The sequence below is a fragment of the Crotalus tigris genome, unplaced genomic scaffold, assembly GCF_016545835.1.
Source record: "Crotalus tigris isolate CLP2741 ecotype Arizona unplaced genomic scaffold, ASM1654583v1 scf7180000017754.2947050, whole genome shotgun sequence".
Taxonomy (NCBI): Eukaryota; Metazoa; Chordata; class Lepidosauria; order Squamata; family Viperidae; genus Crotalus; species Crotalus tigris.
Genome location: NW_024096616.1, coordinates 2,764,179 through 2,782,402, shown reverse-complemented (window position 1 = coordinate 2,782,402; position 18,224 = coordinate 2,764,179). Strand labels below are relative to the sequence as shown.

The 18,224-nt window shown below is 36.0% G+C and overlaps 1 protein-coding gene across 3 annotated transcripts in view; it reads right to left on the bottom strand.

The window, feature by feature from the left end:
* LOC120306898 (proton-coupled amino acid transporter 1-like) overlaps window positions 1-18,224 on the bottom strand; it is a 30,227-nt gene that overhangs the window by 6,205 nt on the left and 5,798 nt on the right. For 2 of the 3 annotated variants that reach the window (XM_039340923.1, XM_039340924.1), the window contains exons 2-7: window positions 12,530-12,677; window positions 11,397-11,487; window positions 7,669-7,757; window positions 3,230-3,325; window positions 2,321-2,405; window positions 619-837 (exon numbers count right to left, since the gene is read on the bottom strand). In XM_039340923.1, coding sequence (XP_039196857.1) covers window positions 619-837; window positions 2,321-2,405; window positions 3,230-3,325; window positions 7,669-7,757; window positions 11,397-11,487; window positions 12,530-12,672 — 723 coding nt within the window. In that variant the 5' untranslated portion in view covers window positions 12,673-12,677. Of the gene's footprint in view, window positions 1-618; window positions 838-2,320; window positions 2,406-3,229; window positions 3,326-7,668; window positions 7,758-11,396; window positions 11,488-12,529; window positions 12,678-18,224 lie in introns of those variants that run through there. The other variant, XM_039340925.1, reaches the window with a different exon arrangement.

Genomic DNA, 18,224 nt, shown 5'->3' with positions numbered 1-18,224 from the left:
TTCCTCAGATACTAAAATCTACCAGTAAGAAATAATTAACTTGTCTCACGTATGTGAGAGAATCAATCTCTTTGTGGAGTTATTTTTCATTCTACCCTCAAAACAAGCATATTATTGTTTCATGGACTGGGCTTGGCCCACTCTATCTCTTCACATATGACATTTGCTTCTTCAATTCTGCCATTTATAACCTCTCAGAAGTATTTTCTTCAACCCTTCCTGACCCAAAGTCCTTCACTCATTTGAATGTACGACTCTGTCCACTCGATGATCCCTCCTCTGTCCTTTCAAATTGTTTTTCCAGGTAACTTTTCTTCTAAAGTTTTTGTCATAATTATATTTCACCCCGTCCAACTAAAATAAAACTTAAAGCACACGTGATGTACTGTGATAATGCCTTTCCCTTTGTAACCTAGTTTGATATTTAAATGACAAAGCACAAAGGCACTATATCTGTCTTTGAAAATATTTATTCCACATAATACCACGGACATCCTTATTAAATATGTAGCATATTCCATTCACCACAGAATTATACTGCCCTTGGACCTGCAAAACCAACAAAATGGCAGCACCAAATGCTAAGAAAATTCTGAAAAGAGTCAGTTTTATACATACCCGGACAATGTATTGGTATAACATTATCAGGCTGCTCAACATCAAAATATTGGCCATCATGGAGAAAATGGAAAGAATCTTGAGATTCTGGATGAAGACGAGCAATATCACAAATGGTAAGAAGGACAGGATATATAACTGAGAGCTCATTGTTGGAGCCCTCACAGCAGTTTCATTGGCACTGCAGTCATTGGTGGTACCGTTGGCAGCAGATATAACCTGAATAAATATAATGATAAAAATAAATTGTTTATTAACCAGCTACCTTCCACGGGATTTGTATAGTGATTATAATAAACTGTACTCAGCAGTAGGTTAACACGAGACTGCCCCAATCTGGTGCTACTTAGATGTGTAGGGCTTCATTACACAGGATACAGGATTACTAGAGTTAGTCCAACACACTTGAGCTCAGAGGGTGGAGAAAACCTCTCTAAACCACTCAGGATCACGTAAGTGTAATGAGTGGTATAGGAATTTAATAAACAAATAAAATAAATTCTAATTCCAGTGTGGTCAATCAAGCAGCACACCATAATACACACATTAATTTGCAAGGGTGCTGAGAAAGACTGAGCTTTGATTCCCATTTCTCACAGGATACCACTCATGATTTCATACCCACACATTAGTTCAAAAGGAACAGATGGTTCTGAACACCCACGTAAGAGGACACCAACTGCCCTCTCTACAAAAAAAAAAAAAAAAGGATGTATCAGAGCAGTCAATACTTCATAAAATTAAACAAACAAAATGACTCTATTTGGCTTTAGCTTTAGTGCAAGCTTATTATTAAATCTGCTGAGACACTGGCCCCATTTAGCAAATATTAAGCTTATGGTATCAAGATCAGGATGAGAAGTGCTTGCCAAGTTATACAACTCATTATAATATATTCAATTATGGAACTGAGTTGTTGACTCGTGTCTCATGATTCATCATGTAAATGGCTGACAGAACATCAGCAACTCAGACAAAAAAAATGAAAATATTTTTCTCAAATTCAGAAAGCAATGATCCCACAGAAGAAAACACAGCCTTGGGTAAAACAATGACACCTTTGTATTCTGCTTTCCTCAAAGATTAATACAGTTGAATCCAGCAAATTCTTTATGATTTCTCAAGACATGCAGGAAGCACATCAGAAATGACAAGTGCCAAATTTCAGAAAATTGCATCTCATCTTTTCTAAATTTAGTGAAAATATTCTGCAAACTAATTTATTGGTTATATGCATATCTTGCCATTCTTCTAAGAGAAGTAGCATACAAAGAATTTTGTTCTGTTTTCCCCAGAACAACAATTTTACAACGTGGTTGATGTGAGAGATGGAGACTAGCAGAAAATATGCTTTTATACCAGACAATACACTTGAATTTAAATCTTCCTAGTCCTAATCTCTAGTCCTAATCTAATACTGCACCATACATGCTCTCATTTCATTTTGGTCCAAGCATAGGAGGGTTTGTTTTGTTTCTGGGAAATATCTTAGTTCAGAGTCTTTCTAATTGCAGCTGGATACATATATTTGTGATAACCAGAGACTCAGCCATGAGTCTCCTGCCATATACATGAAAGAGCTACATGAAAGAGCATGAAAGCAGCTACATAAAAAAGTAAAGTTAGAACAGTGTTTACGATCCTGAATTTTTAATATATTTGCTTTGGATATTATAACACATTTCATTATTTTGATTCTTACCTGTCTGAAATTGTCAGCAAGGAATACAAAATATACACAACAGAATCCCAGCTGAGTAAGAATTAAGAAAAAACTCACTAAGTACCTAAAAAACAAGACATACTGTAAGTATGCAAGATTAACAGTTGTAAATATTTAACTTTCCTGATGTATCAATTCATTCTTCTGAAATACTGCTAAATACAAGGCCAATTAAAAATGTAGTACTCAAGTTTTAATGAAAATTCACAAAATGACATCTTATAATGCAACCAGAGACAGAATAAATCAAATAAAATAAAACTCCTGTTATGTGAGGATTACAATTGTAAATTTTTCACCACCATAGTATTATTTTTCTCAATGAAGTTGAGGTTTCTAAGTAGCTAAGACCTACTCTCAAAAACCTTGCCAAAATTGTGATGTAATGAATTTCTCAGTAGTTAAATTCCATAAAACATTTTAAATGAAAATGTGATTATTTTATTACTACTTGAATTCAAGTCGGCTCTTGAATATGTCTGATGCTACACTATTATCTTTAATTTGCAAGATCTCAATTCTGCAAACAAGGTGCTCGGTATGGTTTAGTCAATTGTATATTTACCCTTGCATATTCACCCAGCTGGGACCTTCATAGTTAGTTATATTTGGCAAGGAAAATAACAATTGTTTCAGTTTAATAAAATATAATATTTAATAGAGAGTGATCCCAACTTCCTTAATGGAGGCAGTAACCTGACCTAAAAAAGTCTTGTCTGGTTTGAAAGACCCAAATCAATCTTCCCTGATCTGAGTACTTCCTATGCACCGCAAATGCCACTCATAAAATTCACAACCCGCATAGCAAAAAAATTTACCTCCATTTTAAGGGACAATTTAAACTGATCACTATAGATGATACTAAACAGCTATAATTAAGATAAGTACCTTCCCCAGATAGAATGAGTTCTGAGCCATGAAAAGGGACCAGCCTCTAGCCCATGCATGACAGCATCCCCATAGTCCAGAAATGGTTTGTGATGCCTATTTGAAAAACAGAAAAGAAAAACAACAGAGATATTTAGAGTTGTAAGTGATTAATCTGCTTTCTGAAAAGGCATCTGTTGAGAAAAACAAACTTTTGCAATCTATCTTGCTAGTGGAAATCTAAGAACACAGCAGCACTGATTTAGGAATATATAAATCTATGAAAGCTGTTTGCTTAAAATTATGGTTATTTACCAGTCAAAAACTACTTTATACATATCTAATTCTATCACAGCAGCTCAGTTTGATAACTATAGGTCTCTGGGAAGGACCTGATGCCAAATCCAATCTAAAAATCTGGCTGACAAATCACACCAGTTTTATTAAAATGTATTTCTTTATTAATAATTATGTGTTGTATATTTATATATTAATATAAATTGTGTTATATTTATGTTTTTATATATTTCATTGCACATTATAAAATATATATTTTAATAATTACAAAATATAAAGACCTGGAAATAGAAGTAGAATAACTGGCAAAAGCAAACAAAGATAGTGCCAGTAATAATAGGCATCTTTGATGGAATCCCAAAACTTCTGGAACACTACTTGAACACCATTAACATTGACAAAATCCCCATCATTTCAAACGTCAATTTTACTTGGAACAACTTGTTTCTTGCAACAATACTTTTAACACCATCAATCAACATCTCCCTATCCCAGGTCCTAGGGAAAGACTCAACAGGTGGATAAAAATAACAAATCCAGTCTAAATATCTGACTGATTATACAACCAACCATAATAATTTTTCTCAGTGAGGCACTATCTTGACATGGTTGTGGGGCTTGTGAGGAAGACAAGACTTATGACAACAGATTCAGTCATACTGGACAGGTGTCATCAGATGAGCCAGACAAAATGTGTGTCTCCAATAAATAATATGGTGAGACATAATTTAGACAAATCATACCAGATCATTCATCAACAAGGTCACAAGGACCACCCTAGGTGTTGGACTTCATGGACATTTGGTAACAAATGGACTACAAGACTCAGGACTGTTGGCTGAGCAACCAGGGCCAGCAGCTGCAAGACTACTAGAACAAAACTTGTTTACCCATCATGCAGATACATGCAGACATTATCTTTTCTTACAAATCAAATTCATCAAGAAAAGAATATTTGAAAAGAATGTAAGAACAGTATCCAGAAACAGAAGTAACCGAAGCAGGCCAGCAGATCAATGTCAATTTATAATACAAAATAATATATTCAGAGAAGCTTTGGAAGAACTACAAAGGTCTACTCAGGGTAAAGAAATCAAAGCCTTGTTAGAAGTAGCTCAGTCTATATAGGCAAACCAGAGGGAGCCAGAGTAAAGAAAGCCAGCATAGCTATCAAATTATTTTTATTCCCAAACCATCCTCTCCTTTGCCTTCTCCTCAGAAAGAACAAAGCCCTGTAATTTAAAAAAAAAAAACAAGAAAAATTGAAACAAAGAATAACTAAGCATCTAGAACAGCACAAAAACCACAGAACAAAGTTGTCTGTACTGAAGCTTGTTCCAAAGAAACAGCACAAGAACTGAAAGGTTGCAATAACACCAAATATAAGCACCAGCCTACTGCAAGAAACAAATCAACTAATGTACAGCATGGATACAACTGTAACTGAATACCTTGGAAATAATAAAGCAACAACCGCTATAGCCAAGAAAATCAGCAGATACCGAGCTCAAATTGTATGCCGTAAGCAGAATCTCCAATTTCAGTGAAATCAGAAATTTTTCTACCAATTGTCAATATTGGGACTGCAATGAACCAGTTGATACTTGACAAAGAAGAAACAGTACAGTGCAGAACCAACAAAAATAATATATAATAATAATATATTAAGTTATATGCTGCCCTATAAGATCTATAATTGTAAACCCTGAATCTAGGTTGTTTACAATTGTTAAAACATTAAAAAACAAAGAACAAAATAAGAAATACAACAATGCAACAAGGCAAAAGAAAATGATGGCAAAAAAAGCAAACCCAGAGAAAAATTTCAATTATGCATGCTTAACAGCAGTGGCTATAATTCAGATTTTCTTTTTGTAATATTCTCATGCATGTTGTGTGGAGTTTAATTTTTAGAAGACCGAATAGGTATATTTACACATCTTAAACAGTATCTTGAAACTTCAAAAATGTTGCCTGCTTCTGTGCTGGACCAATGATCTTTTCCATGTGACAATAAAATCTCTCATGCACAGAGGAAAACAAGTACAGCAAGTTTTCATCCACATAGAAAAGTAGAAATTTCTGCACATATTAGAATCTCCAATACTACATAAACAGAGCAAAGGCAAACTTGTAGGAAGAAAGATGCAAAAAATCAGGAATCTGGTAGTAGCTTCTCTGGCTAACAAAACAGCTATTTTGGGCATTGTTGCATTGCTCTAGATCAAAGCTTTTCAACCAGTGGTACTGGTAACACCTGTGGTACATTGGCACCTGGCAGGTGGTATGCGACCATCCTAGAAAAGTGGTAGTGGGGTGGGGAATGAACTAAACAGTGGCAGGACCGCACAAGCCTGAGTGAGAGATGGCTGGAGCTGCAGGGCTGTCAGGGTTCAGCAGAAGTGCCAGGATCAGTGCTTTGGGGCTGTCAGGGCTCAGTGGAAGCGCCAGGATCAGCACCAGGCTCCAGCTGGAGCTCAGCGCTGATCCTGGCACTTCTGCTGAGCCCAGAAGAAGCACCAATCAGCTGGAATGTTGCAGCATCTCCAGGGTCTTGTGATTTACATTCAGATGCTTGGCAACTGATTCATATTTATGATGGTCACAGTGTCCCAGGGTCATGTGAAGTGACCAAAACCTGCTGCAACCACCCAGCAAACAGGGGAGAATAAAAACCAAACACCCTCCACCCCACCCCCACTGCCAATCCTCAACAGAAATGCTCACAACAATGGAAACCTCAGACAGGAGGAAGAGTGCCATTGTAACTTCGAACAGTCACTAAGCGAACTGTTGTAAGTCGAGGACTACCTGTACTTCATCAGTTTTTCCTTTTTGGGGAGGGGTCATCAAGTTTTTGATACCTTGCTAGGCGACTGGTGGTACTCGGTACTCGGATGTTGCCATATCCTAAAATTAGTATAATGGGTGAAAAGGTTGAAAAGCCCTGCTCTAGATCATGGGTGTCATATTTGCCATGTCACGTGACATGTTGCGACGTACTGTAATTTTTTTCTCATTTGCCAGAGCTCGGGTGGGCCCGGCCTCCTCATGATGCAACCGGCCCACAGGCCGGTAGTTTGACACCCCGCTCTAGATGTTTAGCCTACCCTTTCTCTGATGACTGCTAATACCAGCAGCAATAGGAAATCAAGACTCCTGAACTGGGTCACTAGGAAGAAGGAAGAAGTAATTAAGATTTCCTCCTTCCTTCTCAAAAACCAATATGGAATACTGTTGCCATTAGCAATCTAGTCTATTTTTCAACTATCCTACAGAAAAACTGGAAGCACATGTTTACTTAAGCCTGCTGATCAATCTGATGAAGAGCTCATAACGACGAGACTGCTGCTTTCTAGCTATTGAAAGCAGCGGGAAACCAGCACTCTGGTAGTTTCAATGATCACCAGGAAAACTTGGGCAGGGTTCGGGAGCAGCACATGTTAAGGTTGCAGGTGACATAAGGTCTACAGGTAGGTGATTCATAATCTAGATACAATATAATCCAACAGAATGATAGTAGTGTTTCAATATCAAGGTCAACTGAGCTTTAATTAATTACAGGTTCTCCAAAATGAGTCATTGTAATTCTAGTGTCATAGGAGGCTTCAGGAGAAAAGAAGAGCACCATAAAAAACATGAGACTTGTTAGGCAGTTCAATTATCGTTTAAAGACCCAACCCAACCCCCAAAAGGGGGGAGACAAGGACTAAGGGCCCATCTCCATAAGTAAAATTACCCAGTTTGGCTTTCTAAATTTCACTAGGTTTTGTTAATAGAAATCTGCCTTATTTCTGCATGCCATCTACCAATGAACCTCTATGCTTGCTCAGGGATGGAGATAGCTCTGAAAACAGATGCATTGTACATCTTCTAAATGGGTAGCTCAAGCATCATTTTTTGCTTATTCATTTTAGTAGCATTTGAGAAAACACAGTGTGCAATCTGAAGCTGTCCCAGCAGCTAATGAAGCATAACAGGATTGTATAATCTTCCCTCACATGACTAAATGATTCTGTGCCTTCAGCACAAGCTAATCCTTATTCCCTGATCTATATTTTGCTTTCTTTATCAAAAGAACTAGTTTGTCTCTGTTATTTCAGCTGTTTTATAACCACCACCATTTTCTTCCAGGGATAGCAGTTGTCATAATTCCCTCTTACTTCTGGCACAGGTGGTGAGCGCATTTAACGAGGATGTCCATGCAATGTACTGCGATGATTCCAATCACAAGCAAGCAGATGGGACCCAGCTAAACAGTGAAAGAAGAGTAGAATTAAAAACATACTCTTGCCACTGAAGATAAATGCAGGCTTTTAGTAAAATAGAACAGTTTTCAGCCAGTCTTGAAACAGTCACCATTCAAAAGAGGAGAGAGAAAAAAAGAACCAGAAGTGAATAATCTGACCTTTGAATTTTGGTACACCTACCATATACATATTACAGTGTTTATAATTTGGGGGGGGTTATTTTATGCCCCATGAATCTCCCAAGATTTTGCTGCCAAAATTCAATAGAAAATCACTCTTTTTCCTAATTATTGTGGCCATAAATTAATTCTTCAAAATTCAAACAACAAAAGCTAAAAAATCCAGGCATCTCTCTTCTGATAAGGTCTGGGCCACCTTCCATTGATTGCTAATTGCTGGAAAAAAACACCTCCTCACCCCAAATCTGTTTGCTTGCATCTGTGCCAACATTTCTAAATCTCAGGAAGAAGCTACTTAATGAACAATTAAATTTAAAAAAAAAACAATCTTCTAAGATTAGAACAAGGAAAAGGGAAGGTCAACCTGTTTTATATTTAAACTCTGCTGGATCTGAAGGCATACTTATATATCAAACTTTAGCACTATAGGTGAATACTTATATACCAGAATGAGCAACAGAACCCTCCAATATGCTTCAAAAAGGAAAGTTGGAAAGTTCTATTATCCTACTATTACTTGGATTGCATATGGCAGAGGTCCCCAACTTTTTGGGCACCAGGAACCGGTTCCATGGAGAAAGGTTTTTCAACAGACCGGAGAGTGTGTGGTTTTGTGTGCTGCCTGCATCCCATGGATGGAGCTTTGCTTGTTTGTGCGGACCGGTTGCTGGCATGCCCTGGCACAGTACCAGTCCATGGACTGGGGATTAGGGACCCCTAGCATATGGCCATGAATGTATCTTAAATATAACTTCCTGAATAAGCTACATTTAGACAGCTGTTTGTAGCATATTAAGCTAGAAACAAACACACCTCTGTTTGGCTTATCACAAAGTAGGAATTCTGTATGAGGATGCATTGATTTGTTTGTGGATATGTGTTTAATTTAATACTTTTATACCCTGCAAAGGTTTGGTGAATTAATTAATTTTATTTCTCTCAGTTTTTAATTTCCTCTCTCCAATTTCTAACCTTTAAAAAGAAGTTACACAAAATGTATATATGAAAATATATTATTTCTTTTATTACAATTTTTATACACTTTTACTAATATAAATGTCTTTACAACCATTTTTTTCAACATAAAGCATTCTTGTGTTAAGTTTTTATTAATGCATACTTTTGTGGGAAATGCTTAATATAAACTATCAAAAAACAAATGTGTGTCAGTCTAGAAAGTGTAAATTAGATAAATATGAAACATCTTCTACTGTTTCTTCGGCATAGTTTCTATTCGTGCTCACTATGTTAATCTTATTAATACTCTGTTAGTTTTTTTGAAATTCTTTTTTCAGTTTATTTTTTCCTGAAACCTATCTTTAATAAATATGACAGAAGCACCAAAATCCAATGGACAATGAAGAAACTTGTAGCTCCTTAAAGAGAGGTTGGTTACAGCATCAATTTAAATGAACTATAATTTACTCTATCAAATACATAAAACTACAAATGTCCATAATTCACTATAACTCTTTATGCATCTGTTCAAGAATAGTGGAGCCCCCAAACATTTATATAAATAGACACAGTCTTTCAGATGCCAGAAGTTTGTGTTATACTGCAATATGCTTCTATTTTTATTTAATTTCTGGTTCTTAAACTATTGTTCTACCATTTTTCTATTATTTATCATGTTGATAATCCACTCACTCCTCCAGAAGTTTACTGAGGAGGTGTTTCACTGGTTTTGATTCTTCCTCTTTCAAGCAGACCTCTCTATATTAGTTAATTATGTGGCTTTCCCTCTCTCTTAGCTACTTCCTCTTGATCCTGTTATTCACTTTGAATCTTTATTTCCATCCTGACACAAGCCATTCACTTTTTTGAATAGTCAGTGTGTCATCTCCTTTTCATAATAGATTTGCTTGCATTATTGCCATCCTGATGTATTAATATTATTTATTAATAATATTATTATTATAAAAACATGTTTAGAAACAGAGAAAGCATGAGGAAGGTAAGATTAATGTTAGCCCTTTGAGGTGGAATAAGTCAGGAAACAGACTCTACAAGTCTGGCTGGAACTTAACTTTATTGATATAGGCCACAATAACAAAATCTTGAAAGCTGACTGAGGTTTCCACTGTCTCCTTTTATACATTATTAGTCTAAGGATCAAGAGGAGGACTAATAGAGAACTAATAAGTCCTCTTCCACATCAGGTCTGGCTTCTTTCTCGTGTTTTCTCTTTTTCTTGGCCTTAAAGCATACTTTTGCAATCACTGTCTCTACTTTGCTTCTTCAAAACCATCTCCTTGGCTCTCTTCAGTTACCTACATTCACTTGTGCTGAGGATGTCAAAATAATATAATTAGTATTGTGTCTGTAGCTAATTCAGTTCTTTTGTATACCACATACATGACATTAGAACTATTTTGATATAACTTAGTTTAATTATAGTTTAAAAGCTCTTGAGGGCAGATTTCTGAAGAACTTTGAATTGCTGGGAGAGCTTTAATGCTCAAATCAGAGTCATATTTAATTTATGGAGCATGTATATAATGTTAGGGTGCAGGATGTCCACATACTTGAGGATATTTTTTCATTATTACAACCTACATACTTAATAACCTACGTAATTATTTCACAGAACAGAAAGTAAATATATTACTCAGGCTGAGTTGAGTGAATATTATCTGATGTACAAACATGCACTTCCCAAATGTTAGATGGTTATCAATAGAACAAGATGAGGCGGACACTAAAAATATTCTAGCTTAGATGTTTGCCATGGCTCCTTTCAAATTGCTAGAACATGGAACAGAGATATGTGTCTGAAGTCCTCTTTTTTCAATGTAAGCAAATGTAGGATATGTTTTCTCTGTTGTAGCATGTATCCTGGATGCTGTAATTATTTTATAAGCGGTAAGGGGCCACTTATCATAATAAACTTTCTTTTGAGGAATATTAATTATCTTACTGCCTCTCTTCCTTCCTGGTTACAACAAGGGCTTTTCAAAATAGCTATGTGGCAAATCCCGCAGCATTTCCATAAATCTAGTTGATGCAGTAATAGAAAAAATACCAGTTATTGAAGGAAGTAATACTTTACTCCACCTTTAGCATCTTGATTATTCTTCTCTGAATCCAGGGCTACCAAAAATTAAGCTTGTGAACTGTCAATTACTAAAAATTATATTGCAAGACTTTGCAATAGTGACAGTTAGTTTAGCAATGATAGCTCAGAGAAGGATCAGAAGAGATCGGTTTTTTTTCCAGAACAAGATTTAATAATAATAATAATAATAATAATAATAATAATAATAATAATAATAATAATAAAGTTGGAAGGGACCTTGGAGGTCATCGAGTCCAACCCCCTGCTCAGGCAGGAACACAAATTTCTTGCTTAAACAAGTAAGAAATAATGTAATGAAATTTGCAAGACAGGTCTTTTTTCTCATAGAATAGAATAGCCATGTGACCCCAGCAACTGAAACCAACCAAATGCAAAATTCTTACCACAATACCAGAATTTTTGATTGCTAACGGAAGTCCTAACAGGCCAGTACCAACATTTCCTTTCAAGAGATGTATTAAAGTTTGGTACCATCTGAAGGGGGGAAAAAAAACAACACAGAGAAATTAAGTACTTCAAAGAACCTATGGTTTTTTCTTCAACCTCAGGGATGTAGAACCTCTACTGTTCCAAACATTGCAGAACTACAATTCTAGAAGCCCAGGAAGCACAGCTAAAGTAGAGGATCTCAGGTGTTGAAGTTCAGCAATATCTGGTGGTTCTGAAATTTTTCATCCTTGGATTAGGGCAAAACAAAACAAAAACTGAAGCTGAAAGATTACACTGTCTTTGGAGATGTAGGAGTGCCCTATATAAGTATGTTGTATTAATTACAACATACATGACAGCAGCCAGACACCAATTTTACAGAAAGTAAGCAGCTGCTGTATCAATTGTTACATTTTGGGTAAGGTAGCTCTGTAGCTTCAGCAGATCTAGTAATTCAATTGATAACATGAAAAGATGTCAAGACAAGCTTTCAAATAATATCACACTAATAAGGTTACAGATACAAATTAAATCAATGTAAAGGTTTAAAAATGTCACAATTTGTCCCAGAAGCAAAGTTGTTTTAGATTACAAAATCTTAGGTTTTCTTGCACTTAACTGATATAGATTAGAGATGCCAAATCAGGGACTTAAAAAAACACACCTCAGGCTGAGAACATGGGCCATTACTTTATGGGGATTTCTGTGTGTCATCTTGATCAAAGAGCAGATTTCCATGTTCAGAATATTTGGCAGGAAAATACTCATAATGGACAAATCTTTAAAATGGGGGAGCCGGCAAGTCATAGTCATCTGAAGCAGTCAAGAGGCCAGAAGAAAATTGACTTTAAAAATCTGAAATGTTACATAATTCATAATGAAATAATTCGTAATCAGGGTACAAGTCTGCATGCTGTATCCCCAGTAAATTTAGTAAGTTTATCTGTGAATGACCACCGCTTTAGCTTTTTATCTGTAATCTGAATGGGCCCTGGCATGATGCCTGCATGCTTTTCCCTTCAGGTTAAATTAATTAGCCAATGCATTTAGATGCAGACTGATTCTAATGAAGAATAAAACCACTTACGTTGTTCCATTTGTTTCTCCAAATCGTTGATAGGATGATGGGCTGGAAATATTGTTCAAGCCATCTGGGAAACTGCCATCGGGAGTCACATCTGTTGAACTGTAATCATTGTAGTCTTCATTACACAACCTCTTGGTGGACATTGTGACTGTGGGAAAAGCAGTATTAGTCACCGTAGTATTTACTAACTCAACATTTCCCCCCTGGGTTTTTGTAGCCTCAATTGCACAAAATTTCTCTAGATGGACCATGGCTGTAGCACAGTTGTCCTGCTCCTATGAATGGAATAAATTCTGGCAGATAATTATATATGTGGAGTGCCACACCTCCTGACCTACACAAAGAGTTGCAACAGGAGCATATTTAAAGGAAAACTCCAGATCAGAGGAATGTTTGGGATCAGCACTTTATTATAACTACTACTGAAGTCAAAATGCAACACTTTCAAAGTCCAAAACACCCACACTTTCTCCCCACCGGCAAGAAATAGCCTCTCTGAAATTCATTCACCCACTACCACTACCTTGAAGAATATCAGCACAGATTTCTGCACTTTGCAAACTGCAGCATTTCTATCCAATTCTCCCCAGCCATTCTGTACTCAGAAAAAAGGTCAAGTAAAATTATACGGGTAGCTTTCTATCAACTGGTTCAGGTGATGTCTCTTTGAAGTGCGACTAGACATTAAATCCCAGAATTCCAATGCAATATGGCCAGGCTGGTAGGCAATCATAAGAAGCTTCACCCTGAAGACCATAATGAAGAAGAATGAACTAGACTAGGAAAAACAGTGGGTGTCAAATTTTAGGAATTAAAAAAAAACCAACATGAATTCTCCAAGCAAAATTATGACAAAACTTTTCACTCATCTCCTTTCATAGACACTCACTCAGATGCAAAGACAGAGTGAGATCAAACTAATTTTGATCACGTTGCAATGACTTTTAGTTGATTCAGCATTCATTTCTTTCAATGTTAAACAGCTCATCCAACTTTTAATGTCAATTATATTGTCCAAGTCTCACCTTGCCAGACAGAAAGGGTAAGTTGCAGATCCCATTTTTTAAAAGAATTTCGACTGGTAGGATCCAGGAAGAGAGCCTCAACCTCCAGAAGTGAGCCCCCCCCTCCCCACTCTTCTGGCCTTCAGAAAAAATGTTAAGACCTCTGTCTGCCAAATGGCATGGGAGTCAAAAATGTGATATGCAACCCTGGGATAGTTGGTCTCATGAGACTGTTCTCTTTACCTTGTTAACTTTTAAACTTTTACTATTCTAACCCCACCTTTTAAATCTTTTTAACATTGTTCTTATTTATGCTTTTGTATTATATGCTTTTTTTTTTTTTTATTGTGAGCAGCCCAGAGTCACTGAGGTGAGATGGGTGGTATACAAATGATGAATAAAAATATATTTCCTTGTTGCTAAAAAGCTTTCTCTCACGAAAATCTGAACAAAAGGAAGATATTTTACTCAGATCAACTTTTTGTCTATCCAAAGAAATAGAACTAATAAGCACAAATACTCGAAGTGCAGGAACTGGCTGGGTAACATTATACTGGCTGTGATAGAAATGAAAAACTTTTTGTCTTGGATTTAATTTTTTAACTGTATGGCTTTTCTTGGCAGTCATATTTTATCACGTTTATTGATTATGTCTTTAGGGAGCTGTAAACTACAAAATTCTACTTAGAACAATTTGTACTTATATAAATATGATGTACTTATATATACTTACAATGACCTTAGCAGGAAGCTAGCCTTCATTCAGATATAATGTTCAGTACAGAGTGCTCTATGAACCAAGTCATTGTGCCTTGTTCAGCAACTGTGACATGAAAGATCCTGACCCAGCATTATATATAAACTGTTCTTCAAAAATAAAAATTAAGAAAATTAGAAATACTAAACGTGTGTTTTTTCTTCCATGAACATCAATTCCTCAAAATCATGGGTTAATGGTAGCTATGAACTCAACAATTAATTAATCAGAATTTTATATTGATTTTTCCAATTTATGTTCATAGGGTAAACGTGAGAATAAATTGGAAGGGAAACTATTTCCATCTCAGCTTTCCATCCTTCTGAGGTTGGTAAAATGAGGACCCACATTGTTTAGGGGCAATATTCTGACTCTGTAAATCGCTTATAGAGGGTTCTAAAGCACTGTGAAGCAGTATATAAGTCTAAGTGCTATTGCTATCTTGAATCCAAATTTGAATTTGCTATATTTGCAAATTCAAAAGAGGTACATGGACACTCCTTCAGAGCTATATGTTAACATCAATTCTACTGAGCTGATGACCAAATGCTATTTTTGGATTGCAAGACATCCTAATAGAAGAAACTGGACATACTTGGAAGATCTTCTGACTGTTCCTAGAAAACAGAGGCCTTGCTAAGAAGATAGGATGTTTTGAGACTTGACTTTAAAAGGCTCTTTCAGGTCTATTTTTCCTTTTAATGTATGACCACGATGTTATTATAAATAAATAAGAAATAATAGCTTTATAAAATGGATTTTATTTATCATGGCTTTACTTACATATAACATTATCTATTGACATTTAATTACTATATCAAATTAAAAACAGTTGAGACCTTAAGGATATTCTAAGGATATACTGATACTATTTTTCTATAATATTTTAATATGATAACTACTGACATAGTCAGTCGCCAGTTAAAGAAGCATAGCTTAGTTCAGCATTAAATTACTGAGACTACAACTGACTGACAAAAACAATGATTTGACAAAAATGAACCTTTGAGCTATTAAGAATTTGCTACTACCCTGCTTTGGGAAAGAGGTGATGAAATTAGTCATAAAGAATTAGCCATTTTCTCTTCTAAGACAAATTTGGAAAAACTGATCAATTGGGCTAGCTTTGGGGAAAAAAGACTACCTGTTCTATAGTTCAAGCAAAGATAATTTTCATGTATAAATAAATGCTGAATAATTCATGCAACAACATTTTATTTGTTTATTTAAACTTATTGGCCACCTAACCCCAGTGGATTCTGGGCAGCCTATGGAACTAGGCAGGGCTTTTTTTGTCATACAATGCCCAGAATGTAGTTCGGCACCTTTTTGGGATGGAACCTTGTAGGGTAGGCAAGGCGGGTTGTATGACATGTGTGAGTTCCAGCACCTTTTTTTTTTTTTTACAAAAAAAAAGCACTGGAACTAGGTAAAAAATTAAAAAAAGCTAAAAACATTGAATCACACTGACAGCTCAGACTATAATAATCTAATGGAGAGCAAAAACAACGAAACAAAACAGGGGCACTGTGTGAATAATATACATCAGTCCCAGTCCTAAGAACAAAGTCAGATTTTCAAAGTTTTCAGGAACCTCTGGAGAGAAGGCGCCAAATAAAAAACAGACAGTATCTGTAGATACACAGACTTTCTATAGTTTAATCTTATTATATCTTGGGGCAATAAACAAAGTGACAAGCTCTCTACTAAAAGATGGCTGAGGGGAAATACTTTTATACTGCCAAGCTTGATCCACTGTAACATTTGAATGTGGGAACAGGTAAAAAAGCCAGCCAGTGTCTGTCCATAACCCCAACAATAAAGACAAAAAGGGAGGATGTACATCAACTTTATTTAGTTTGATCAAAGATCAGTAACAAAGAGAAACAACCTATCACTCCATCCTGACTCCCACAAAGATAAAATGATATTTAAATGCCAACATAAAATTTGCTTAAAGGGGCCAAAATGAGCATATTACTCAATAGAATCTGGATTCATTTTGTCAGAATATATTGAAGCTGCTATGCAAAATGTTGCAACATTCTGTGTCACAAGGGTTTTTTTTTCTGATAAAAGGAAGTTAATGTGAAATGTGTTAAACCAACTTGGAACATGTAATAAAAAGGATAATAAATTAGCCTTCTTAAACAGTCATTAAAGCAGAAACTATGTCGCACGAATGGATGAATTTAACAGCAAGGAATCACATGGACAAGTTCAAGCTACATATTTTTCATATTGTTTACCTACTGAAGATAAGATGTTAAATCTGGCTCTAAAGGATAATGTTTGCTGATTGGCAAAATCATGTACTATTTGTTCTCTATTGTTCTCTGAGATAAGAATAGTTTCGCTTTGATATCCAATGCCTATAAGCTTTTTTTCTGATTGTTTTCTTATTACAAAAGATGAAGAAACTCTACAAAGAGGTCTCACAATGAGAGTTTCTCCAAATTTATTTGAGACCATGAAGACTAAAATTGGCAGATGGCATGAAAGGAATCAATCCTGTAGAGAAATAATGGCATTTAGGCCAACTATATTATTCATAGCCATGCTCTTGTTTCAGTCTTCAGCTGAGCAGACTCTAATCTCTGGATTGCACTGGATTCACATTCCGGTGCTTAGTAACACCAGAGATGCCCACAAGATGTATCACTTTCCTCAGTAGGGTCATCATAAGTTCCAGATTATTTCACACGTGCATGTGAGCACATGATACAGGTACAAAAATCATTTCATTTCAGTGATCATTTCACTGCAAGGCTGCCTTAGTCATTTGCTCCCTCTATATCTGTCTCCCCCCTCCCCCCCAATTACGGTAGATATTGCTGTGAGTCATGTTCTTATGAACTTAGTCTGTGGTATCTGCAATAACTTGTAGTTTGGATAAAAATCCATCTATGAATTACAGAGCAATTACACTAAGGGTCTGACAAAAAGTTGTTGCAAAGCTGCACGAATGCATGGCCCACCTTTCAGGCAGAAGAATTTTAGAATCACTGAAAAGTTTCTTTGAGCTTGTAACATTGCAAACTCCATGTATGTTTTTTACAACCCCAAAATTCTGAAACATTACAAGAATATATTAAAATTCCACACTTGCTCTGCTGTCCTTCTATTATCAATCTCAATTTAGATACTTTTGCAAAAGCCATCACTTTAATCTGCTGAAAACTAATTACCAGCTGGTTTTCCTCACAAAACTGTGCTAAGTTACTATGGGCTCATTTAAAGCTGAGTTAATTGTTGCATTATTATAAACAGCAAGAATGACACATTTACTTCTGCTACTTTGAGAGGTTGCAAGTTTGAATCTGAAAATGTCTTTGCAAATATGTTTAGGAATAGCAAAGGAACTAAAATGCAATGCTATTCAACTCGCTTATTTACCAAGATCTGAATTAATGATGACACTTATAGGTTATTGATAGAGCCAGTTTGGTCTAGTAGTTAAGGCACCCCACTAGAAAATAAGAGACATTTGAACATGAGTTCAAATCCTGTCTTAGCCAAGAAAGCCAGCTGTGTGACCTTGGGCCAGTCACTCTCAGCCCAACTCACCTCATAGGTTGCTGTTGTGAGGAAAATAGGAAGAGGAAAGTGCACTGGATATATTCACCACCTTGAGTTATTTGTAATAATAGTGATGATAATGGTAGGATATCAGTAAATAAATACTCTAATTTGGGAATCTTCAGATAGTTTTGAAAAAGAAATATTCAAATGAAATATTTATGTGAGCAATCATCACATCCTGTGCTAAGCACATTGGGCTATTCTGAATGAAAGGTGAAAATATCCATGACACCCCTACTAGCCAGACCATATACCGATGCCAACCACTCCTGACCTGGCAATGAACATATGAGAGATACAAAAAGACCCCTTAAGCCTTCCCTCCCAGTGACATCCAGGCTGAAATTAAGTG